We start from the raw sequence: 27,557 nt of genomic DNA on the forward strand, positions 1-27,557 counted from the left end.
ATTTCAATATTATCGCTTGCACAGTGCTCCTTGGGATGTTTAAAACTTGGGAAATCTTTTTGTATCACAACAGTATCTCGGACCAGCCTGGTGTGTTCCTTGTTCTTCATGATGCTCTCTGCGCTTTTAACGGACCTCTGAGACTATCACAGTGCAGGTGCATTTATACGGAGACTTGATTACACACAGGTGGATTGTATTTATCATCATTAGTCATTTAGGTCAACATTGGATCATTCAGAGATCCTCACTGAACTTCTGGAGAGAGTTTGCTGCAATGAAAGTAAAGGGGCTGAATACATTTGCACGCCCAATTTTTCAGTTTTTGATTTGTTAAAAAAGTTTGAAATATCCAATAAATGTCGTTCCACTTCATGATTGTGTCCCACTTGTTGTTGATTCTTCACAAAAAAATACAGTTTTATATCTTTATGTTTGAAGCCTGAAATGTGGCAAAAGGTCGCAAAGTTCAAGGGGGCCGAATACTTTCGCAAGGCACTGTATATGCAACTCAGGACATGCTGGATAAACTAGTAATATCAAAACCATGTGTAGTTAACTAGTGATTATGTTAAGATTGATTGTTTTTTATAAGATAAGTTTAATGCTAGCTAGCAACTTACCTTGGCTCCTTTCTGCACTCACGTAACAGGTAGTCAGCCTGCCACGCAGTCGCCTCGTGGAGTGCAATGTAATCGGCCATAATCGGTGTCCAAAAATGCCGATTGCCGATTGTTATGAAAACTAAATCGGCCCTAATTAATCGGCCATTCCGATTAATCGATTAACCTCTAGTTCCAATATAGCACATGAAGAATGAATCCCAATGAAATGCATGCAGTCAGCTCTCATCATAACATCAAGGACCAAGTACAGTCTAGTAGTTATGTTGTTGATAGGTGCCCCTTTTCCTCCGTATGTTAAGATGACATTGATTGTCACAACATAGTTGTACCGTTACGTACAGTATAGACCTACCGTTGTTCTCTAGCTCAGTGTGACTAGACAGGCAAAGATAACAGAACAAGTTAACTGCAAGAGAAACATGAGCATAGCCTGAGGAATAGACCTCAAACCTCTGACTGCACCCCTCCCTCCCACCCTGGCATGGAGAAATGTTGACTTGAAATCCCACAAGCAGACAGAGGAAATTTGTCTTGTTGAATAAGAGCCCAGTGGAGAAGGAGAACCCCTTACTTTAATAGTTAAGGCTAATAGTTAGCATGCTCTCTCTCTCTCCGCTCTCACACGGCTGTAATAATTAAGCCTAGCTGTGATGAAGATGTCCATTGTTAAGGCTCGGTTTGAAGTTACATTCTTCGTTCACGCAAGCTTGAGCAACAATCTCTTTAATTAGTACAGATGCGTACAGTACCAGTGGCACACGGTGCTCTAAAGTCCCCAGCCTTTCTAGTTGATCTATGCTTTGGGGCTAATTGCTCCGTTAAGGTCGCAGTTAATCATATTTCACTATTCTGTTCAAGTGGAATGAGTGAAATCAAAGGCCCTTTTATCCCCCCCCCCCCCCACACACACACACACAGGATGACTTTGATTCTGAAAAGGAATGATTAAACATAGGTATATGTTTTTTGTCAATTTGTCCAATTATGGCAAGTAACCCCCAAGGCACTTGTCATAAGAGCACACTAGAATGTTCTGATTTTATTAATGGAGGAAAGCCCTTCCAGCCATATCTCACAGCAAATAGTGTTTATCACACATAGTGTACCTCTCCTCTCAGACCAGCTTTATGATGAGGGCTTTACTGTTAAGTGTCATAGGCGAAGGGCAAGAGATCAATGTTTCTTCTGTTCTCAAGATCACCCGTACAGGACAGTATGAATTATAAATCCGTGGGGCTACACACAGACCGGGACTGAGACACACATAGCAGTTCAAAGTGCGGTGCGTACACACAGAGCACACACACAGAGGACACACACCCACACACACTAATTACAAGTGAGCCCATTCAGTGGTTCTATTGATCCAAGTGCCAAGCTCTTTATTGTAGATAAACTCATGAGTGGATCATTATTTGCATGTTAAAAACTTTGTTCATGCTCTGCTTTCTCAACAAATTGGAAACTAAGACAGTTGCTCAGAACTTTTAATGTAATTTATGTCCAATCAGCTTTTTGTATTTTGTGGATAATTCATATTTTGTTATCAGGTTTGGCGGACTGTAATTACACAGTTATTTAATTCTGAGGAACTTGGAGGAACTGTTGTAAACTCTAAATCCTTGTTTGGGATAGAACAATATTTTAATTTAAAAGTTTGCCTAGTGGAAGTTTGCTTTGACTATGGCGATGATTGATGTATGTCCAAGAAATCTCTGCTACCTCACCCTACTAAGTCTGTTTCTCTAAGGTTTTCTATGTAAGTCAGAACCCGAGGAGGAGAAGATTTTGCTACGTTCGTTTGTCAATCTCAGAGAGAGGCAGCATGAGGAAAAAAGCTCATGGAATCTGCCCATTACTTTTCTGTTGAAACTAGTGGCAGGGGCCTCCGCTACTGTATTTCCCCTGCTGATAAATTAACAGCAGATACCTACTAACAAAAGGAGGTCTCTCGTCTCTGACGATGGTCCACATGATCTATGGCCACCATGACATCCTTCAGGGGGCTTCCTCTAATTTTGTTGTGGAGCAGGAAAGAGTAGGAGTGGTGCTGCTGCTGGCTGTGAAACTTGCAGCCAGCTTTTACTTTCTTATGTAATCAGGCAGGGCCATGGGACGGGAAATAGCACTGTAACAGTACCGGGCAGCCTGAAAATCCTGTGAATTCCTGAAAATAGTCCATTACTAAATGGCATGGGACAGTCTAGGCTTACTGCAACTCCAAACACCGATTAATAGCCTGATAGAAGCATTTCTGAAATATCATCAAAAGGGTCTCACTCAGAGCCATCTACATTGAGAGTACAAAACATTAGGAACACCTGCTCTTTCCATGACAAACTGATCAGGTGAAAGCTATGATCCCTTATTGATTTCACTTGTTAAATCTACTTCAATCAGTATAGATCAGTGGTTCCCAAACTTTTTATAGTCCCGTACCCCTTCAAACATTCAACCTCCAGCTGCGTACCCCCTCTAGAACCAGGGTTAGCGCACTCTCAAACGTTGTTTTTTGCCATCATTGTAAGCAGTCGAGCAGTCATTTGAAAGAGTAACAAATTTCAGCGGGACAACTCAAAGGCGAGTTCCATTAAAGCCAAGATAATTGAATTCATTGCCCTTGACAATCAACCGTTCTCCGTCATGGGTGATGTTGGCTTTCGTCGACTGGTCGAGCACCGGTACATGTACCATGTAGTGTTTGTATATTTGTCAGATGTTGCCCTGCCGGAGTTACACAGTAAATGCGTCACTCTATTAGCGTCACGAAATACATACTACGGAATGCCGTTTGGGTCTTTGCGTGTCAAAAAAGAGACAGTAGCACTGTCAAAGCTGTAGAAAAAAGATGTGTTTACATTACTGCGTTGGTAATAAAGCGTCATTTGTTTGACCGCAACTTCTGGGGTAGCAAGCTTTAGCTTGGTATCTAGCTAGCACCAATACAATCAGCCTGAAAACAATGACCAGTAGAAACTGCAGTGATTTTCATTATTCTTAGCAATGATTTAGGAATCCTTGTATTAGCTAGGTTGCCACTTGTTGTTCGCCTATTGAAATTGAACTTCAGTTCATGAAAATAAATAGCTAGCCAGCTACTTAACCCTGTTGCCCAAAGCTAACGTTATAAGCAGCCAGCAAGCTTCATCTGGCTAGTGAGGCTCAACCGGACTATGTGTTGTGAAGCTAGCCACAATAAGGATTAGGCATAATAGTGGAATTTGCGGTTTGCCTTCAAAAGAAAAGTATGTAATTGACAATGATGCAAATGAATAGAAATAGTAGAATTTTTTGTCAGTGTGGGGTTTGTGTGTGTGTGTGTGTGTGTAACCTTTATTTAACAAGTCAGTTAAGAACACATTTTTATTTACATTGACGGCCTACCCCGGCCAAACCCTGACGACGCTAATTGTGCGCCGTCCTATGGGACTCCCAATCACGGCCGGATGTGGTACAGCCTGGATTTGAACCAGGGACTCTAGTGACTCCTCTTGCACTGAGATGCAGTGCCTTAGACCGCTGCGTCCATGTGTGTGTCTTAACTATTTAACTATACTAGAATGCTTAGAAGTCCGCTAAAATGTTAAATATTAGATATCGGTATCGACCAAAAATGTCATATCTGTGCATCACTAATAATAATCAATAATTTTGCTCTTTATTTAGCCATCTTACTTATAAAACCATATTTGTGAATAAAAAAATGTGAATAACTCACCACAGGTTAATCAGAAGGGTGTGCTTGAAAGGATGCACATAACTCTGCAATGTTGGGTTGTATTGGAGAGAGTCTCAGTCTTAAATCATTTTCCACACACAGTCTGTGCCTGTATTTAATTTTCATGCTTGTGAGGGCCGAGATTCCACTCTCACATAGGTTATGTGGTTGCAACGGGCATCAGTGTCTTAACAGCTCGATTTGCCAAAGGAAGAAACTCTGAGTGCAGCCCTTTGCAGAAATCTGGCAGTGGCTTCTGATTAAATAACATTTTCACAGAACCGCTTGATGCAATTTTGATAAGGCTCTCTTGTTCAGATACTGGTAAGTGGACTGGAGGCAGGGCATGAAAGGGATAACTGATCCAGTTGTTTGTGTCGTCCGTTTCGGGAAAGTACCCAGCTCACTCAGGTGCTTCGGCTATATCACATTTGACATTGTCTGTAACCTTGAGTTCATTTGCACACAAAAAATCTTACAGTGATGGAAAGACCTGTGTGTTGTCCTTGTTAATGAAGACAGAAAAGAGCTCCAACTTCTTAATCATAGCCTCAATTTTCTGCCGCACATGGAATATACAGTTGAAGTCGGAAGTACATACACCGTAGCCAAATATATTTAAACTCAGTTTTTCACAATTCCAGGCATTTAATCCTTGAAAAAATGCCCTGTTTTAGGTCAGTTAGGATCACCACTTTATTTTATTTTAAGAATGTGAAATGTCAGAATAATAGTATAGAGAATTATTTATTTCAGCTTTCATCACATTCCCAGTGGGTCAGAAGTGTACATACACTCAATTAGTATTTGGTAGCATTGCCTTTAAATGATTCAAACGTTTTGGGTAACCTTCCACAAGCTTCCCACAATAAGTTGGGTGAATTTTGGCCCATTCCTCCTGACAGAGCTGGTATAACTGACTCAGTTTTGTAGGCCTCCTTGCTCGCACACAGTTTTTAAGTTTTGCCCACACATTTTCTATAGGATTGAGGTCAGGGCTTTGTGATGGCCACTCCAATACCTTGACTTTGTTGTCCTTAAGCCATTTTGCCACAACATTGGAAGTATGCTTGGGGTCATTGTCCATTTGGAAGACCTATTTGCAACCAAGATTTAACTTCCTGACTGATGTCTTGAGATGTTGCTTCAATATATCCACATCATTTTCTTTCCTCATGAAGCCATCTATTTTGTGAAGTGCACCAGTCCCTCCTGCAGCAAAGCACCCCCACAACATGATGCTGCCACCCCTGTGCTTCACGTTGGGATAGTGTTCTTCGGCTTGCAAGCCTCCCTCTTTTTCCTCCATGGTCATTATGGCCAAACAGATCTATTTTTGTTTCATCAGACCAGAGGACATTTCTCCAGAAAGTATGATCTTTGTCCCCATGTGCAGTTGCAAACCGTAGTCTGGCTTTTTTATGGTGGTTATGGAGCAGTGACTTCTTCCTTGCTGAGCGGCCTTTCAGGTTATGTCGATATAGGACACGTTTTACAGTGGATATAGATACTTTTGTACCTGTTTCTTCCAGCATCTTCACAAGGTCCTTTGCTGTTGTTCTGGGATTGATTTGCACCAACGCATCTCCTTCCTGGACGGTATGATGGCTGTTTGGTCCCATGGTGTTTATACAGTGCCTTGCGAAAGTATTCGGCCCCCTTGAACTTTGCGACCTTTTGCCACATTTCAGGCTTCAAACATAAAGATATAAAACTGTATTTTTTGTGAAGAATCAACAACAAGTCGGACACAATCATGAAGTGGAACGACAATTATTGGATATTTCAAACTTTTTTAACAAATCACAAACTGAAAAATTGGGCGTGCAAAATTATTCAGCCCCTTTACTTTCAGTGCAGCAAACTCTCTCCAGAAGTTCAGTGAGGATCTCTGAATGATCCAATGTTGACCTAAATGACTAATGATGATAAATACAATCCACCTGTGTGTAATCAAGTCTCCGTATAAATGCACCTGCATTGTGATAGTCTCAGAGGTCCGTTAAAAGCGCAGAGAGCATCATGAAGAACAAGGAACACACCAGGCAGGTCCGAGATACTGTTGTGAAGAAGTTTAAAGCCGGATTTGGATACAAAAAGATTTCCCAAGCTTTAAACATCCCAAGGAGCACTGTGCAAGCGATAATATTGAAATGGAAGGAGTATCAGACCACTGCAAATCTACCAAGACCTGGCCGTCCCTCTAAACTTTCAGCTCATACAAGGAGAAGACTGATCAGAGATGCAGCCAAGAGGCCCATGATCACTCTGGATGAACTGCAGAGATCTACAGCTGAGGTGGGAGACTCTGTCCATAGGACAACAATCAGTCGTATATTGCACAAATCTGGCCTTTATGGAAGAGTGGCAAGAAGAAAGCCATTTCTTAAAGATATCCATAAAAAGTGTTGTTTAAAGTTTGCCACAAGCCACCTGGGAGACACAACAAACATGTGGAAGAAGGTGCTCTGTTCAGATGAAACCAAAATTGAACTTTTTGGCAACAATGCAAAACGTTATGTTTGGCGTAAAAGCAACACAGCTGAACACACCATCCCCACTGTCAAACATGGTGGTGGCAGCATCATGGTTTGGGCCTGCTTTTCTTCAGCAGGGACAGGGAAGATGGTTAAAATTGATGGGAAGATGGATGGAGCCAAATACAGGACCATTCTGGGAGAAAACCTGATGGAGTCTGCAAAAGACCTGAGACTGGGATGGAGATTTGTCTTCCAACAAGACAATGATCCAAAACATAAAGCAAAATCTACAATGGAATGGTTCAAAAATAAACATATCCAGGTGTTAGAATGTCAAAGTCCAGACCTGAATCCAATCGAGAATCTGTGGAAAGAACTGAAAACTGCTGTTCACAAATGCTCTCCATCCAACCTCACTGAGCTCGAGCTGTTTTGCAAGGAGGAATGGGAAATAATTTCAGTCTCTCGATGTGCAAAACTGATAGAGACATACCCCAAGCGACTTACAGCTGTAATCGCAGCAAAAGGTGGCGCTACAAAGTATTAACTTAAGGGGGCTGAATAATTTTGCACGCCTAATTTTTCAGTTTTTGATTTGTTAAAAAAGTTTGAAATATCCAATAAATGTCGTTCCACTTCATGATTGTGTCCCACTTGTTGTTGATTCTTCACAAAAAAATACAGTTTTATATCTTTATGTTTGAAGCCTGAAATGTGGCAAAAGGTCGCAAAGTTCAAGGGGGCCGAATACTTTCGCAAGGCACTGTACAGTACTTGCGTACTATTGTTTGTACATATGAACGTGGTACCTTCAGGCGTTTGGAAATTGCTCCCAAGGATGAACCAGACTTGTGGAGGTCTACAATTTGTTTTCTGAGGTCTTGGCTGATTTCTTTCGATTTTCCCATGATGTCAAGCAAAAAGGCACTGAGTTTGAAGGTAGGCCTTGAAATACATCCACAGGTACACCTTCAATTGATTCAAATGATGTAAATTAGCCTTTCAGAAGCTTCTAAATACAATACAATACATTTTATGGAATTTTCCAAGCTGTTTAAAGGCACAGTCAACTTAGTTTATGTAAACTTCTGACCCACTGGAATTGTGATACAGTGAATTATAAGCGAAATAATCTGTCTGTAAACAACTGTTGGAAAAATGACTTGTGTCATGCACAAAGTAGAAGTCCTAACCGACTTGCCAAAACTATAGTTTGTTAACAAGAAATTTGTGGAGTGGTTGTTAACGAGTTTTAATGACTCCAACCTAAGTGTATGGAAACTTCCGACTTCAACTGTAGTTGCGGAGAGTCCCTGTAATCGTAGATTCAGATCATTCAGGCGAGAAAAAACATCACCCAGATAGGCCAGTGGTGTGAGAAACTCATCATCATGCAAGAGGTCAGACAAGGGAAAATGATGGCCAGTGAAGAAAATGTTAAGCTCGTCTCTCAATTTAAAAAACACGTTAATACTCTGCCCCTTGATAACCAGCGCACTTCTGTATGTTGTAAAATCATTACATGATTGCTGCCCATATCACTGCATAATGCAGAAAATACACAAGAGTTCAGGGGCCTTGCTTTAACAAAGTTAACCATTTTCACTCGTGTCCAAATCTTCTTTCAAGTTGTCAGGCATTCCCTTGGCAGCAAGAGACTATCGGTGGATGCTGCAGTGTACCCAAGTGGCGTTGGGAGCAACTGCTATGTCGCCCTGTCATGGCTTTTGCGCCATCAGTACAGATACCAACACATTTGATGTCACAAAATATCCTCTCATGTCCTGGTTTCCAGTGGTTGGAAGAAGAGGATGTCTTCTTTAATTGACCCCCCATAAACGTAAAGGACATATACCAGTAACTGTGCCAGGCCAGCGACGTCTGTTGACTCCAGCTGTAATGCATATAATTCACTGGCTTGTGTGCGAAGCAGTAATTGTTTCAAAACATCTCCTGCCATGTCACTGATGCTTGAAACAGTGTTGTTTGATGAAGATATTGTCTGTGTAGTTTTTTTGGCCTTTTCCCCCAGCATTATCCCAGCCATATCCGCGGCAGCAGGAAGAATTAAGTCCTCCACAATAGTATGGGGCTTGCCTGTCCTAGCTATTCAGTAACTCACCATATAAGACGCTTCTAGCCCCTTCTTATTAATGGCATCTGTTGCTTTTATTCATGACTTACTACTCGAAAGTCGTCTTTATTCTCGCTCAAAAAACTCCTGTGGCTTATTGTTCAAATTGTCATGTTTCGTTTCTAAATGTCTGTGCAAGAGTGAAGGTTTTCCACGAGAGAATAACGGTTAATGTGATTGGATGTTAATTATTTGACTAGGCTACCTGTATTTGACATTGTGTTGTTATTTTGCTGAACACTAGATGGTTTAATTTTATTTTTGGCAGTGAAACGAGGCTATTTAGGCGAGAGAGAAAAACTCACCCAAATATATAGCCCCAATGGAAAATATAAATGTTAGACAGGTTAAAAAAGGATTTTTAAGCCTTGCTTCAATTAAGACATACATTTAACATGTAACAGATTTAAGTGCCTTTGACTGCAATTCTGCTGCGTTTTTCACGCTTATCAGTTTCCTGTGTTTATCAAGAATGACCCACCACCCAAAGGACATCCAGCCAACTTGCCACAACTGTGGGGACCATTGCAGTCAACATGGGCTGGAACACTTTCAACACGTTGTAGTCCACACCCCAACGAATTGAGGCTGTTCTTAGGGCAAAAGGGGGTGCAACTCAATATTAGGAAGGTGTTCCTAAAGTTTTGTCCTCCCAGTGTATATGTCCAAACTCGTAAAATCTATGGTTCTGGTCTAACTGTACATGTATGAAAATGTTTTGTAAGGTAATTGTGGTTTGAGTTGGGGGGAGGGGGGGGGACTCCAAAAGGGCATTCAGCTCCATTCAGTGAGAAACTGTGCTAGGCCTAAGTCTGCAGAGGACTGTGTCATGTAAATGGCCTGTATTTCAGGGGAAATATTTACAAGTGTTTGTATTTGTACATGTAGGCTTTCAATAGGTTAATAGGATACTGCCTTTAAGATGTTCAAATATACCAAAGGTCCAACTTGTTGTTGAACTTTCTCCTGTCTTGACCCAGGGATTGGATGAGGCTTTAGCTACATGTCAACACTCACCGGAAGCACCGGCAAAGTATTGGCTGAAGGGCTTGGAATAACAGCATCATTGTGTCAGTCGCTGTTTCTGTTTCTCATAAGTTTTAAATGTGATCTTGTCTGACTGACCAGGATTCTCAGACAGTGGTTGCAACAAAATACTTCATAATCTGATCTGCACCAACTTTGACCTTTTGTATGTTTTCATCTGGGTTCTAATGATCAACACCACCAACCAGGCCGGGTGATAAAGGTGGTCAATTGTAGTCTATAAACCTCTTGAGAATTATTAAAAAAGCAACATAAAAGCTTTTTTGAGTGAGGACGTTCACTGTAGGTTTAATTTCCACACACCACATGAGTACAGTAGTTTCAACATAGAACTTTTGAACAATCATACCATAGCCTTTAACTAAGACCTGAGTTGTTTGCTGCTAGAAGCTGTTCACTGTTTAGGCTAGTGTTTACTGACCTGTAGAACTACACTCAGCAAAAAAAGAAATGTCCCTTTTTCAGGACCCTGTCTTTCAAAGATAATTCGTAAAAATCCAAATAACTTCACAGATCTTCATTGTAAAGGGTTTAAACACTGTTTCCCATGCTTGTTCAATGAACCACAAACAAATAATGAACATGAACCTGTGGAACGGTTGTTAAGACACTAACAGCTTACAGACGATAGGCAATTAACTTAGGACACTAAAGAGGCCTTTCTACTGACTCTGAAAAACACCAAAAGACAGATGACCAGGGTCCCTGCTCATCTGCGTGAACATGTCTTAGGAGGCATGTGCTGCAAGGAGGCATGAGGACTGCAGATGTGGCCAGGGGAATAAATTGCAATGTCCGTACTGTGAGACGCCTAAGACAGCACTACAGGGAGACAGGACGGACAGCTGATCGTCCTCGCAGTGGCAGACCACATGTAAGAACACCTGCACAGGCTCGGTACATCCGAACATCACACCTGCAGGACAGGTACAGGAGGGCAACAACAACTGCCCGAGTTCAACCAGGAATGCACAATCCCTCCATCAGTGCTCAGACTGTCCATTATAGGCTGAGAGAGGCTGGACTGAGGGCTTGTAGGCCTTGTTGTAAGGCAGGTCCTCACCAGACATCACCGGCAACAACATCGCTCATGGGCACAAACCCACCGTCGCTGGACCAGACAGGACTGGCAAAAAGTGATCTTCACTGACGAGTCATGGTTCTGTCTCACCAGTGGTGATGGTCAGATTCGCGTTTATCATCGAAGGAATGAGCGTTACACCGAGGCCTGTACTCTGGAGCGGGATCGATTTGGAAGTGGAGGGTCCGTCATGGTCTGGGGCGGTGTGTCACAGCATCATCGGACTGAGCTTGTTGTCATTGCAGGCAATCTCAACACTGTGCGTTACAGGGAAGACATCCTCCTCCCTCATGTGGTACCCTTCCTGCAGGCTCATCCTGACATGACCCTCCAGCATGACAATGCCACCAGCTGTACTGCTCGTTCTGTGCGTGATTTCCTGCAAGACAGGAATGTCTGTGTTTTGCCATGGCCAGCGAAGAGCCCGCATCTCAATCCCATTGAGCACGTCTGGGACCTGTTGGATCGGAGGGTGAGGGCTAGGGACAGGGTCCGGGAACTTGCAGGTAGGGTGCCTTGGTGGAAAAGTAGTGTAACATCTCACAGCAAGAACTGGCACATCTGATGCAGTCCATGAGGAGGAGATGCACTACTTAATGCAGCTGGTAGTCCTTAATGTAGCTGGTGGACACACCAGATACTGACTGTTACTTTTGATTTTTACCCCCCTCCTTTGTTCAGGGACACGTTATTCCATTTCTGTTAGTCACATGTCTGTGGAACTTGTTCAGTTTATGTCTCAGTTGCTGAATCTTGTTATGCTCATGCAAATATTTACACATTTTAAGTTTGCTGAAAATAAACGCAGTCGACAGTGAGAGGACGTTTCCTTTTTTGCTGAGTTTATGTGGGTTAAGATGTGCTCTGTGCTATATTAGTTTCCACTGTTCTGAAGCATTTTAGTTTAATTAACGTCGGTCATGAAGCTACACACTGAAGAAGGATGTTAACCCAAAACGTATGTGTATGCTATCCTTGATGCAGTAAAAATAATTGTAAAAGATCATCCAAAACTTTTTTACTGTGTGTAGTTTCATTAATCTCTCCTGTCTTCTTTTACAGGTTCTTGCACCATCTATCAAAAGTGAATGGGAAAACCCGAAGAACAGAGATTGAGAAATAGCTCCATAGCATGGCTGTAGCCGGATGTCCAGATTATTTTCTACACCATCCAAATTATCAGGTAAATAGTGTATGTCTTTTACTAGACGTTGTGTACCATCTGTATTTCAGTACATTGACCTCTTTGTCTTTGTTCTTGAGTGTTCATGTGTAGATTTCAAATGTTTTCATGTGCCAGAGACCATAGTTAGACCATAGTTTAACCACACCATCTATAAGACCTAGCTTCAAATATGATTTGTTTTCTTTCAGTAACATTGAGCGTTTACTTGAGCCTGGCTGCAGGGCCAGTTGGGCGGGGTTTTCACTTTTGTGAGTATTTCATTGGTACTTTTTCACAAGGCAAGTTCAAGCAAGCACAACTAAAGTGTTAAAATGATTTTAAATACTATTTGAACCCAGGTCTGCCATATTTTATAAGCTCTTTATTAGCTGTGGTAATATTATAGTGTTTGCTGAAGCGGCACCATTTGGGATTTGTAACTCTTATTTACACAAGTCATAAACGTAAAAATAAAAATAATAAAACGCTCTATATGCATCTAACATATGGACCTGTATATAAAACTATACATGGAGTGGTTAGGAAAAGACTGTTTGAACACTCCCAGTTCCCCTGCTATAAGCCCTCCCTCACCCCAGAGCTGAGGGAAGGCGGGAGAGAGAAGTAAAAACCAGAGCCCCACTCTCTCAGCTGGGCCGTAACAAAAAAACCTTGCTGTGAATGTACCTGTCATGGCCAATAGATTTAGTGGCAGAGCATGAATGAAAACAGAAGTGCCAATGAATGGCAGTGGCATGGACGCACATTCCTTTGGGCTGAATACATCGATGGTGATTCACATGGTGCATGGCCCAGCATGGAGAATCTGGACCCGACGTAAGACCATCAGCAGTGGTCTCAATCAACGGATTAACCGGATTGTTTTAACCTTTTTGTTTTTACATTGTCTGTTTCCACGTGCAGCAGTTCAACCCCAGTCCAGTGGGAAATAGACTATCAATCAGCCTGATCACCCGCCCTGTAGAGGAGAGTTCAACCCATCCAGCCCTAAAGAGCTATTTTGGAAGCCTGTGCTGTGGGGATTTTAGCTTGTCATCCACCACCCACCCTCTCCCTTGGGCTTTCATTGTGGTTAAGGCTAAAGAATAGAATATGAATAGGCTATGTCCACTTTTCCAGTATAAGACACACTCGTTTAGTCATGCAGCTAAACACAAAGTATCTCAACTAGCTTAACAGTTCCTAGAAGTAGCTATCCTATGCATCTGATCTCTTCCTCGACGGGCTCATTCACACTGTCAGTTTTTTAATTGGTAAATAATGGGCAGAAACAGCTTCTTTATCCTGGGGTTATATAACTAGTAAATGTTGTGGGATTCTGGGCTCAGCTCCAAGGCGGTGTTGGAGAGAGAGCGAGAGAGAGCTGGGTGAACTGACTGGAGGTTTGCCACAGCACTCCAAGGTTGGACTATTGAACTGGATTTTATATGGATGGAATTGTCTCAGTTTTTGTACTTTCAATTAGAGCTGGACCAAAATCCATATCGCAATAAATTGCATGAATTGATGCAATAACGATAAATAGAACTATATATATATTTTTTTTATCCTTTAAACTACTACTAGTTTGATGGATATTGTCCCATTAAAAATCACCCATATTAGGAAACGTATTTCATTTCAAACTTCACATTTAGTAGTATAGTAGTATAGGCTACTTACAGTAATGAACGATATCAGCAGAAGAGATGGATCATTTCCGGTTTATCGTCCCAGCTCTACTTTCAATTAAACACTGTGTGAAGGTCAGGTGTTTGTAGTCCTGTAATGAGTTTGTGCTTATGGTCTGGGATTCCAGTGAAGGAGAATTGTATATTCATGTTCATTAGTCACCAAACAGAAGAAAATGGTCAGAAACATTGAGGGTCTGGACACAAACGTTTAATTTTCTGTTGCAAAAAGTTTTAAAGCGTTTTAACGTTGCGTGCCCTAATGAACAGAAGTCTGGTTTTTCTTTGTTTGGTAGATCTGGAGGGTCGCATCATGTTTCCATGTTGGGTCAGTCAGTGATGGATCGATATACTTCTGTCATCAAAGATGGTACAGTATATAATAGTGCAGTACATACAGTGGGGTCTGAAATGATTGACACCCTTGATAAAGATGACCAAAAATGACTGTTAAAAATAAATAATTAAAATACTAAACTATATTGTAGGGGGAAATTATATTATTTTATACTAATACGATTGCTCAAATAAGAAGATTTTGTTAACAAATAATAATTTTGACACCCCTAAAGATTATTCTAAATAAAGTAGACATGACTACATCAAGCTTGTGACTCTACAAAGTTGTTGGATACATTTGCAGTTTATTTTGGTTGTGTTTCAGATCATTTTGTGCCCAATAGAAATTCATGGTAAATAATGTATTGTTTTATTTTGGAGGCACTTTTATTGCAAATAAGAATAGAAAATGTTTCTAAACACTTCTACATTAATGTGGATGCTACCATGATTACGGATCATCCCGAATGAATTGTGAATAATGATTAGTGATAAAGTTACAAAAGGTCAAAGATCACAGCTTGACGTAGTCATTGCGTGCCAGGAATATGGGACCAAATACAACACGTTTGACTACTTTATTTGTAAGAATCTTTAGGGGTGTCAAAAATTTGCCCCCATAATTGATGACTTGTTAAACAAAATCTCTTTCTCTGAGCAATTGAATTAGTATAAAATAATAAAATGTCCCCATTTTATGGAACATACAATGTAGCTCAGTATTTAAATGATTTATTTTCTATTATTTTATTTGATCATCTTTATCAAGGGTGCCAATAATTTGAGACCCCACTGTAATTGATGTAGGCCACCGTGTAGGGTTATGATCTTTAACAGTTCATGGACACATGGATTGCGTTCTCGCTCTTGGTTTGCTTCTAATACGTCTTTGGGTCACAGTGTCTGTCGAGTTAACTTTATTGATCCCCAGAGGGGTGACTGGGTTTTGCCACCAGCGGCAAAGCCAGTGAGACAATTACGTGAAGGTTCACTGGCGGTGCCAGTCATTTTTCACCGGGGAAGTTTTTTTTAAAAGAAGGACTGTCCAGCCAGCGATCCCCGTTGATTGGTGTTTATTCTGACCATAGACACAAGGAACCACATTAGATGGCTGTAGATTTGTGATTCCTCGCTTGCATGTCAATATCAGACGGGGTATTTTGTAATCAAACATCATAATAACAAAACAAAAAAACAATAAATATAAGTACGTGACAATAGACACAAGGAAGCACATTAGATGTGCAGGACAATTGTATGTTAATGCTTGTAGAGTTGTGATTTGTCTGTTAGCATGGATAGTACCGTTACAATTAGAGCACGCTAGCTAACTCGCTCTTACAGCAAACACATACAAAAGCACATCCCAGGATGCCCCCAATATCTAACAGGCACCGTACACATTTATACATCAAGACATGTACGTAATGAACTCGTACACATTGGAAATAGAATAAAGTATTTCAGGACATGACCTACCAATTGCCTGTCAATATCAGACTGGGAAGAATTTACGTTCGTGATCTCCCGCTATCTGAAAGCATAACCAATGGTATAGTACCTATCGATATGTAAATTCAACCAACCAATGGGAATACATAAACATTGAATACATATTTCTGCAGTGTCAAGTGGAAACATAATCAACTCTGTTACACAAGCAAAATACACTTGACTTCAATACATCCTCAAAAACATTCATAATGTTATCTGAGAAGATCCTATGTATGAGGGGATACATTCCACAGCTTACTATTATTGTAGCCAGGCTGCCTTGCTAGATACTAGCTCATTTTTACAACTCTGCAACAAGTCAAGTGCAACAATGTTGAAACTGTCTGTCTGTTGGTCATACGTTCTCCACGGTGATCTCTCTGCTCTTGTCCGCCTGTAACCGCTGTCCTAGTAAACAGTCCAACCTGGTCTCTCAAAAGGGGAAATGCTTTTACAGGTTGAGGGGCTTAATATGACAGTAGAAACAAGATCATAGGTCCATCACAGCCTAATCCAGCCTTCCAGGAATCTAAACTCAGACCATCTCCTGTGCATGAGGCGCTTTGAGGGTGCTTCACACCGTTAATCATGTTAGAGTTCAAAGCCACAGAGCCGCTCTGACTATTGTAACATATGTCCGCTACTCGAAAACAGCCAATGCAATGAGGTTCGTAAATATGTAATAATGAACCATCGGACTATGGCTGCTACACAGCTGTGGACTTCGTATTGAGCTCAGGAGTCTGTGTTAAATAGTATTGTGGTTAGTTTAATGTTTTAGTGTACTGAATAGACTAGGCATATTCCTTGGAAACAGAGGTTGGCCTACTTGCTAAAGTAGTTTCCATTTGTCAAGATGGCTTACTGTTTCAGTTTATACTGACTGTAAAATGTAAATAGGATTCCGTGCAGGCCTAAACTCTGAAGAAAATAAGTGACATTTAAAGATGCACTATGCAAAAATTGCTCCGCCATTTCCTGGTTGCTACAAAGGGTACCACTTTACTTGACACCCAGCATCATAACACGGTCATAACCATGTCATAACAGCTGACATAACTTGTTATAATATGGTCATAACACTGTCATGACACATATTTAGACCTGTTGTGACATATATTGTGTTATTTTTTGGCCTGTTATGACACCTACATACAGTGTGTCAAAACCTACCACACACGGCAAAACATTCCATTACACCATAACTTACATGTCAACATTATGTTCATGCTATATATATATATATATATATATATATTTTTTTTTTTAAAATTGACAATTAAAATTAAGTGATTGTAATTGTGCACATATTGATGTCAGACATGCACCTACACCAATGCTGTGTTGCTGATGACTGGAATGAATGCAGCAGCAGATTTCAGGAGCAGGACAAGACACCCTCTTTTTGACTGATATACGGGCATGTACGGCATTATTATGATGTTCATAATGCTTCTTGACAGTGTCATAAAGTGTATTTTCTTAGTCCAGTTGACCCAGGATGGCCATAATGCTTCTTGAAAGGGAAAAACTAATTTGAATCAAGGTGGGTTTTGACACTTTTATGTAGGTGTCATAACCAGCCATAAAATAACATAATATATGTCATGACAGTGTTCTTTTTTTCTTTATTTAACTAGGCAAGTCAGTTAAGAGCAAATTCTTATTTTCAATGACAGCCTAGGAACAGTGGGTTAACTGCCTTGTTCAGGGGCAGAACGACAGATTTGTACCTTGTCAGCTGGGGGATTCGAACTTGCAACCTTTAAGTTACTAGTCCAACGCTCTAACTACTTGGCTACCCTGCCGCCCCATATTATGACCATATTAAGACAGGTTATGACAAGTTATGTCAGTTATGACCGTGTCATAACGTGTTCTGACACTGGGTGTCAGGTAAAGTGTTACCAAAATGGTAATAGTTTGCCTAATTTCAGTTTATGTGACAAAACAAGCAAGTATAGTGTAGAGAATCATTGTACCATCTAAACTGCTGTGAAATATATTTGTACACCAGGTGTTTGAAGCTTTCAAGACTTGCTTTCAATGAGGATGATAGATCTATAACTCCATTTCTATGTGAATTCGGTCAGGTCGCCCAAAAAGTGACATACTGCAGTTTTAAACAATTCAAAAAATTGAACTGCCTAGAATAGGATTAGAAGGAAAATCTTAATGGAAATGACAGGTTAAATACAAGTTTGGCAATGTGCAGCAGCACATTTTAACATTGATCATATAAGCATGAGTCCAAGTTCTGCAGAGAGAAATATATATGTAGGTTAGCTCTAGGTTTATCATTTGGTCGGCAGCTATGTTGACTCTGTTTGTGTCCCGAATGGCATCCTATCCCCCATGTAGTGCACTACTTTTGACCAGGGCCCATAGGGCTCTGGTCAAAATAAGTGCACTACGTAGTGAATATCATGCCATTTGGGACACTGGCTCTGGCTTCACGCTGCTGTAGCCATTAAAGTTGATCTTATTCCCTGAAACGCATCGGTCTTTGCAGAGCAGTACATTTTTCGCTTTGAGTTTTATAGGTGTTTTCAGAGTGAATGAAGTGGGGATTTTTCTGGCAGGAGCATATGGTTTCCTGTTCCTGGAAGTCAAGCTTTCTTGTTCTGGTTTTTCTTGGAAGTAAATAGGGAGATTCAAAAATCTGGTTATTTTACTTTATTTTTGAGACACTGACCGACAGGAAAGGTTTGGGTTGAGCTGCGTTTGTTGAATCAGGATGCATTTTTAGGCATGTAGTGGGTTACATGACAAATGTGCCCTGACTTGTAAAAGAAGGTCAGTGTTTCAAAGCCTCTCTCTCTCTCTACCAGAAACCCCAGAGGAAACCGTAGGCTTATCTACATAAACATACAGCAATAAAATCTGCTATTTAAATTGGTATTTGACTTTACCATGATGTTGCAGGGCTAAGTATCCTACTGAATTAGGCTACTAGACTAGGAGTTTGATGTCATCTAGCAGTAGAGTAGGCCATTTCACCCTAGCCTCTAATCCACAATAGATCCACGCACTTGTATTTAGGTTAGCATGCAATGAAATATAACTCTATGACAATTGGACCACTTATTGTTTTTATTCAGGAGAGTTAAACAATGTGACTATTGAACGTAATAGAATGACCAATGGAAGTTCAAGGTGGGAGAAATGGTGACCTTTTCTGGAATGTGAAGTAGCATTTAAATGATCCTTAGTGTGAGGATTATGCTGCTTTTTTAGAGCGCTAAACATTTAGGAAATGCCTCATGACTGTTAGTAATGCGCTATGCAAAACCACAACATCAGTTATTGAGGAAAGTGAACCAGTGTTGAGTATTATGAATATGCCTACCAAATAGAACCTAGGCCTAAACATGAATAGGCCCCGACTTGTTCAGTGAGGTAGCCCTGCATGTGGAAAGAGGCTGTGTTTATTTTATATTGTAGTGGGTGTACTGGGTGTGTTAGTGCCGGACGATGGCAATGCAGGAATGACGTACAGTAGCCTACTGTATGTACTTAACAGCTGTTAGGCTATTCTATATCCACCCATTGCTGTGGAAACAAATAATAGGCCACGCCTACTCTCATTCTCGTTCTCTCACTCTGTGTGTCTTCAAAGAGACAGCACAGTGTGGAAAGTCCAAATTGAACTCTTGATCTTTTTACTTAATTATGTAGGCTAATAAGGAACTCAAATTGCTCTTAGGGTGTTTAAGAACATTCTATTCTAACAGACTAGCCTTGACGAGGACTGTCAGCAAATCAATCGTTTTTATCGCACACAACACAACAGTTATTTTTTAAACCGAAAGCATAGTGCTTCTTCTTAGCAACGCCCCATGAAGGACCCATGTGTGATTATTGTGTCAGGCACTCCCCTTTCAACACGGCAACCCTAACATTCGTCTTGTCTTGACCTTGTTCAAACCCCTAACCTCAGCCTGAACCATACCACTGTCCCTGTTCTTAACCCTTAACCCTGACCTTATCTTGGAACCTACCTTAGTCCTGGTCCCATATTTGCCTTATATCTGCCCCTTTTTATAACCCTGACCCCAACTTTACTATGACCCCTCTCCACGCACTAACCCTAGCCTACGTTTGAGTTTGTGGCAGAGTAGATCATAGAAAAATCTGAATTATTTCTATGGTGTAGAATGTAGGTGGCCATGTTTTGAGATAGCATCACTAAAACAAAGTGTTGTAGTTGTTCTTTATCTACCGCTATAAACCCAACATATAGTGGTTAGGTCAATAGCTTCTTCTCGGAGTGTCTGAATTGAGCAGGTATTCGTTTCCAACCCCATGTTAATATAGAGTAGTAATACTGTTGGAAGACTTGGCTGAGAAGAATTATCCTGTGGAAGCCAACAAAACGTTGTCCTAGTCCTATTAAAACCTTTCGGAGCATGATACCAGCATGCAGATTTGGGTGGGGCTCACTGGAGCTGAACCCTGGGCTCGCTGGGACTGGCATACATGGTTGGCCCCATCCCAGTAAGAATGTCACTGGCTTCAGCCATTTGGGGGGTGGGAGTCAGTCGGGGCTGGGCGGGTGGGATCAGTCACGCTCTGGTAGCTGGACCTTTAGCCCTGTCTAGTCTGGTGGTGTCGACCATGTCCAGACACTTTGCACTGGGATTAGTTTGGAGTCAGGAGGACGAGACTGGAGAGGGCCACCACTATACTGCTGCTGCTTTTTCTCAGTGAGTTGATTTAGTTCGTATTAAAAACCGGTTTGAGTTTGTAGGGTTATTATTACGCGGCCTAACTAAGATTGTGTAGAGTTTATTTATTGAAGTGGGCTCCCTCCTACCGAGGGTCGACCATGAAAACTGGTGTTCAAAATTATGAAAGAATGTTCAAGCCTCTTCAATTTCACAACAAAACCATTTTATAAATCATATTACCTCTCTCACTGAGGCATTATAACAGCTACAGCTTTTTCTGCAGTATCAAAAGAGGTCTTGGTGGGTGGGTGGGTTGGTGGGTGTGTGTGTGTGTGTGTGTGTGTGTGTGTGCGTGCATGCGTGCGTGCGTGTGAGAGCATCCTAGCAAGCCAAACACAGAAGTCCACCACAGTACATTCTGTTCCCGCGGCATGCTGTGAGCGCTCCAATCAGTACTGGCATTATGGATCTCCCACACTTATTTGTAGTGATTTATTATTCTTTTAATTGTTTTTGTCCAAGAAGACACAGTGTTCTCTGGGAGCATGTGTTTCTGTGGGAAGCCCTGTAATCGTGAGTTCTCTGCTACTCGCTGTTTAGGCCTACATCTGAGGCAGAACAAAGCTATAAAGAAAACAACTTGCCTTGCTATAAAGAAAACAACTAGCCTATCTACCGAACAACTAGCATAAACACTGGGGAGAACTCTGAACATTGGCTGTCAACGCTGTGGTTCACCCGGCCGATCGCTTTTCACACCTGTACTATCTCCTCTGGACACCGTTCTACTGAACACATTCTATGGTTCTACTGAACACATTCAATGCCTGGATTAATATCCTATAGACTGAAAAATGAGTCCTTCTGCTGTGGACTAACAGGGAAAGCAGACCGGACGAGTTTTGTGCGCAAGTGTTACAATATAAATGAACGTGTCCATGTTATTCACTCATTTTATCCATGCACATCAACGAGTGCCTGTGTTGCAGCATGCTAAAATACGCGCAGCAATCTTCTCATTGGTTTTCACAAGCATACAAAGCATACATGCTTGAAAGATGAAAGAGTAGAGTTAATCAACGATAACTAACTAAAAACTAACTAGGCTTCCCCTTTTATCTGTGGATTAATCATTGAAGTATATAAACACACGATTTTGTATGACTCCTGGTCAAAACTTTACAAAGATCCAGCAAAAAAAGGACCATATGCATTTCAGGTTAAATAACAACCCCAATGTTCATCTCCTAGGACAAACTAGCAATAGCTTACTGCCACAGTAACTGCTTCCTAGGCCTTGACTGAAGACAACAGCTTACTGCCACAGTAACTGCTTCCTAGGCCTCGACTGAAGACAACAGCTTACTGCCACAGTAACTGCTTCCTAGGCCTTGACTGAAGACAACAGCTTACTGCCACCGTAACTGCTTCCTAGGCCTCGACTGAAGACAACAGCTTACTGCCACAGTAACTGCTTCCTAGGCCTCGACTGAAGACAACAGCTTACTGCCACAGTAACTGCTTCCTAGGCCTTGACTGAAGACAACAGCTTACTGCCACAGTAACTGCTTTCTAGGCCTCGACTGAAGACAACAGCTTACTGCCACAGTAACTGCTTCCTAGGCCTCGACTGAAGACAACAGCTTACTGCCACAGTAACTGCTTCCTAGGCCTCGACTGAAGACAACAGCTTACTGCCACAGTAACTGCTTCCTAGGCCTCGACTGAAGACAACAGCTTACTGCCACAGTAACTGCTTCCTAGGCCTCGACTGAAGACAACAGCTTACTGCCACAGTAACTGCTTCCTAGGCCTCGACTGAAGACAACAGCTTACTGCCACAGTAACTGCTTCCTAGGCCTCGACTGAAGACAACAGCTTACTGCCACAGTAACTGCTTCCTAGGCCTCGACTGAAGACAACAGCTTACTGCCACAGTAACTGCTTCCTAGGCCTCGACTGAAGACAACAGCTTACTGCCACAGTAACTGCTTCCTAGGCCTTGACTGAAGACAACTGCTTACTGCCACAGTAACTGCTTCCTAGGCCTTGACTGAAGACAACATCTTACTGCCACAGTAACTGCTTCCTAGGCCTCGACTGAAGACAACAGCTTACTGCCACAGTAACTGCTTCCTAGGCCTCGACTGAAGACAACAGCTTACTGCCACAGTAACTGCTTCCTAGGCCTCGACTGAAGACAACAGCTTACTGCCACAGTAACTGCTTCCTAGGCCTTGACTGAAGACAACTGCTTACTGCCACAGTAACTGGGAGGTTCCCGAGTGGCGCAGTGGTCTAATGCACTGCATCTCAGTGCTAGAGGCTGTGATTGGGAGTCCTATAGGGCGGTGCACAATTGGCCCAGCATTGTCTGGGTTTGGCCGGGGTAGGCTGTCAATGTAAATAAGAATTTGTTCTTAACTGTCTTGCCTAGTTAAATAAAAACTGCTTCCTAGGCCTTGACTGAAGACAACAGTTTATTGCAACACTAACTGCTTCCAAGCCCTTGACTGAAGACAACAGTTTATTGCAACAGTAACTGCTTCCAGGCCCTTGAATGAAGACAACTGCTTACTGCAACAGTACCTGCTACCTAGGCCTTGACTGAAGACAGCTTAGTATGTAGTCTTCTTACTCAATCCAGAAGCTGGTTCTAGTTCATTAGTCTCTTTGCCATAATCTCATATCCAGCCTAAAACATGGGGTGGTTGGGTGGAAGAAGAGGCAACTTGGTATGTTGCCTCTTTATGGTAGTGCCCCGCGCTGCTCTGAGGGGATGCTCTGGTTTAGAAAGGCAGGAGGAGAGCCAAGTATAGGCCTGTACACACACATACACGCACGCTTGGGCGTACACGCACTGCAATGAGATTGTGTTGTTTTTTTAACCTCATGATTGACCAGATTGATACTGCATACAATACGGTCTTAACCAAATGAATGTTCCTCTGCATGTTAGACTAGATTGACAAAGACAAACCCAGTGTTATGATGTGATGCTGAAGTTGTGAATAAATGCTTTTGGCATGACTGCTATGTTGGCTTTTTTCTCAGCAGGACAATGTAGACCGAGCCTCCAATCACAGACCAGCAGATCTAATTGGGCCGAGTTTCCAGAAGTCAACCAATCGGAACTCTCCAAACCATCAAGGTTGGTGTTCTTAGAATGTCAGTACTTATTGGCATGGAAATTGGCATGGAAATATTCATTTGATAATTGTGTCACTGCTCAAATTATTTGACAGATGTAGACTAGTTATATGGTGTAATGGTGTAAGTGTTGATGGTCTGTCAGTACATTTCCAGAAGTAGGATGTAACATATTTGAGGCTGCATAATTGACCTCAGAAAACAAAGACAACTGTTTAATAATAATATTCACAGTTTTTTGCTCTGAGAATACTAACGTCACTAACAAGATTATGTTCTGAAATGCGGCCTATTTGTATTGGAATTGCAGCTTCAGACGATCCTTATCACATTGTTAATTCTCAGATCCAAGATTTGCGCGTCTCATTTTCTGTATTACAGTTTAATTGTGTGTGTGTGTGTGTGTGTGTGTGTCTTTTCAGTGTTTGTGTGTGCATGCGCGCACGCTTTGATATGGGTGGGGGGTTACTATTGACGCATTTTATGGCAGAGGGCTCCGCTGCTCATTAAATTCAGATTAGGATGTATATTCTGGGGCTCTTCCGCTGTAAACATTTCAGCAGTTCAAAGGGGGATTTGTAAAGACATGGGGTGCCATTATAATTAAGCTTTCAATCTAATTGTGCTATACAAATTTCATCCATGTTAATCGGAGCATGAGATTTACGCACAATATTGCCCCAGCATGGGATGTAAAGCTGGAAGGTTTTTGAACTGTCTGGTAGTGGATGAGAAAGCTTGGTGCTGTCGTGGAAATAAATGGAGCAGAAATTAGATTTGTCATTTTTTTACTGTCAAGGGAGAGCACTGCACTGGAATTTATGAATGGGAAAACAGATAATAATTTCCACTGTGATTCAAATGACAAATTATCTATAATAATATGAGAGTTTGGGTAAAAAAGAAAAGAATGCTAGAAAAGAATGCTTTGTAAAAAATATATTTGCACAAAATGTTTAATATGTGTGAAGACCTCCCTCCCTCCATAATATGAAGATCAGATTGAGGGAATAAATGAATTAATCATGGATTGCATTGATAACCATTGTATACTTGAAAGGCAACTGTTCATTGTTTAGACCGTTGAAACTATACATTTCAACATTGGTCAATATTATTGATATAGAACCTTTGTTAACGCATTGTCTAATATCCATATAGGGATGGGCATTTACATTTTTATTTTTTATTGTTCGAGTATCAAATAAAAGACAAACAATATCTTTAGTACACAAGGCCCACACTGGAAAACAAATGTGTGAATTTACAGTTGAAGTCGGAAGTTTACATACACTAGGTTGGAGTCATTAAAACTAGTTTTTCAACCACTCCACAAATTTCTTGTTACAAACTATAGTTTTGGCAAGTCGGTTAGGACATCTACTGTGTGCATGACACAAGTAATTTTTCCAACAATTGTTTACAGACAGATTATTTCACTTATAAATCACTGTATCACAATTCCAGTAAGTCAAAAGTTTACATACACTAAGTTGACTGTGCCTTTAAACAGCTTGGAAAATGTCACCTTTTGCCTTGATGACAGTTTTGCACACTCTTGGCATTCTCTCAACCAGCTTCACCTGGAATGCTTTTCCAACAGTCTTGAAGGAGTTCCCACATATGCTGAGCACTTGTTGGCTGCTTTTCCTTCACTCTGCGGTCCAACTCATCCCAAACCATCTCAATTGGGTTGAGGTTGGGTGATTGTGGAGGCCAGGTCATCTGATGCAACACTCTATCACTCTCCTTCTTGGCCAATTAGCCCTTACACAGCCTGGAGGTGTGTTGGGTCATTGGCCAGTTGAAAGCAAATGATAGTCCCACTTACGCAAACCAGATGGGTTGGCATATCGCTGCATAATGCTGTGGTAGCCAAGTGTGCCTGGAATTCTAAATAAATCACAGACAGTGTCACCAGCAATGCACCATCACACCTCCTCCTCCAAGCTTCACGGTGGAAACCACACATGCAGAGATCATCCGTTCACCTGCCCTGCGTCTCACAAAGACACGGCGGTTGGAACAAATTATCTTACATTTGGACTCATCAGACCAAAGGACAGATTTCCACCAGTCTAATGTCCATTGCTCATGTTTCTTGATCCAAGCAAGTTTCTTCTTGTTATTGGTGTCCTTTAGTAGTTGTTTCTTTGCAGCAATTTGACCAATTTGATTCACACAGTCTCCTCTGAACAGTTGATGTTGGGGTGTGTCTGTTACTTGAACTCTGAAGCATTTATTTAGGTTGCAATTTATGAGGCTGGTAACTCTAGTGAACTTATCCTCTGCATCATAACTCTGGGTCTTCCATTCCTGTGAGGGTCCTTATGAGAGACAGTTTCATCATAGCGCTTGATGGTTTTTGCGACTGCACTTGAAGAAACTTAAACATTTCTTGAAATTTTCAGTGTTGACTGACCTTCATGTCTTTAAGTAATGATGGACAGCCCTTTCTCTTTGCTTATTTGAGCTGTTCTTGCCAAAGACTTGGTCTTTTACCAAATAGGGCTATCTTCTGTATACCACCCCTACCTTGTCACAACACAACTGATTGTCTCAAAAGCATTAAGAAGGAAAAACTTCCACAAATGTACTTTTAACAAGGCACACCTGTTAATTGAAATGCATTCCAGGTGACTACCTCATGAAGCTGGTTGAGAGAATGCCAAGAGTGTGCAAAGCTGTCATCAAGGCAAAAGGTGGCTACTTTAAACTCGCGGCTGTGCTTCCCTTTGTAGTTTGTAATAGTTTGCAAGCCCTGCCACATTTGACGAGCGTCAGAGCCGGTGTAGTATGATTCAGTCTTAGCCCTGTATTGACGCTTTGCCTGTTTGATGGTTCGTCGCAGGGCATAGCGGGATTTCTTGTAAGCTTCCGGGTTAGAGTGCCGCACCTTGAAAGCGGCAGCTCTACCCTTTAGCTCAGTGCGAATGTTGCCTGTAATCCATGGCTTCTGGTTGGGGTATTACGTACTGTCACTGTGGGGATGACGTCCTCGATGCACTTATTGATAAAGCCAGTGACTGATGTGGTTGATTCCTCAATATCATCGGAAGAATCCCGGAATATGTTCCAGTCTGTGATAGCAAAACAGTCCTGTAGTTTAGCATCTGCTTCATGTTTTTATAGACCGAGTCACTGGTGCTTCCTGCTTTAATTTTTGCTTGTAAGCAGGAATCAGGAGGGTAGAGTTGTGGTCACATTTACCAAATGGAGGGCGAGGGAGAACTTTGTACGCGTGTGTGGAGTACAGGTTATCTAGAATTTCTTCCCTCTGGTTGCACATTTAACATGTTGATAGAGATTTGGTAGAACTGATTTAAGTTTCCCTGCATTAAAGTCTCCGGCCACTAAGAGCGCCGCCTCTGGGTGAGTGGTTTGCTTATTTCCTTATACAGCTGACTGAGTACGGCCTTAGTGCCAGCATCTGTTTGTGGTGGTAAATAAACAGCCACGAAAAGTATAGCTGAGAACTCTCTAGGCAAGCAGTGTGGCCTGCAATTTATCACAATATACTCTACTTCAGGCGAGCAAAATCTAGAGATTTCGTGCACCTTGTCTTTCCGGAGTGTGTTGTTCTATCCTGCCGGTGCAGCGTGTATCCCGCTAGCTGAAAATCCATGTTGTCATTCAGCCACGATTCCGTGAAACATAGGATATTACAGTTTTTGATGTCCCGTTGGTAGGATATTCGTGATCGTACCTCGTCTAGTTTATTGTCCAATGATTGCACGTTGGCGAGTAATATTGACGGTAACGGCAGCTTTCCTACCCGCCTTCTGCGGGTCCTGGCGAGGCATTCGGCTCTTCGTCCTCTGTACCTGCGTCGCTTCTTCTTGCGAATAACTGGGATGTCGGCCCTGCCGGGTGTTTGGAGAATATCATGTGAGTCTTGCTTGTTGTTGAAAAAGTCTTTGTCTAATCCGAGGTGAGTGATCTCTGTCCTGATATCCAGAAGC

General features: G+C 41.7%; 1 protein-coding gene across 8 annotated transcripts in view; it reads left to right on the forward strand.

Moving 5' to 3' along the window:
• Window positions 1-27,557, forward strand: part of LOC110512801 (growth factor receptor-bound protein 10) — an 85,602-nt gene that overhangs the window by 14,578 nt on the left and 43,467 nt on the right. Inside the window, exons 1-4 of one of the 8 annotated variants that reach the window (XM_021592978.2) lie at window positions 12,149-12,269; window positions 12,461-12,520; window positions 14,239-14,312; window positions 23,500-23,596. In XM_021592978.2, coding sequence (XP_021448653.2) covers window positions 14,310-14,312; window positions 23,500-23,596 — 100 coding nt within the window. In that variant the 5' untranslated portion in view covers window positions 12,149-12,269; window positions 12,461-12,520; window positions 14,239-14,309. Of the gene's footprint in view, window positions 1-12,146; window positions 12,270-12,460; window positions 12,521-14,238; window positions 14,313-23,499; window positions 23,597-27,557 lie in introns of those variants that run through there. The other 7 variants (XM_021592988.2, XM_021592984.2, XM_036971548.1 and 4 more) reach the window with 7 other exon arrangements.

Source organism: Oncorhynchus mykiss, chromosome 3 (genome assembly GCF_013265735.2).
Source record: "Oncorhynchus mykiss isolate Arlee chromosome 3, USDA_OmykA_1.1, whole genome shotgun sequence".
Classification (NCBI taxonomy): domain Eukaryota; kingdom Metazoa; phylum Chordata; class Actinopteri; order Salmoniformes; family Salmonidae; genus Oncorhynchus; species Oncorhynchus mykiss.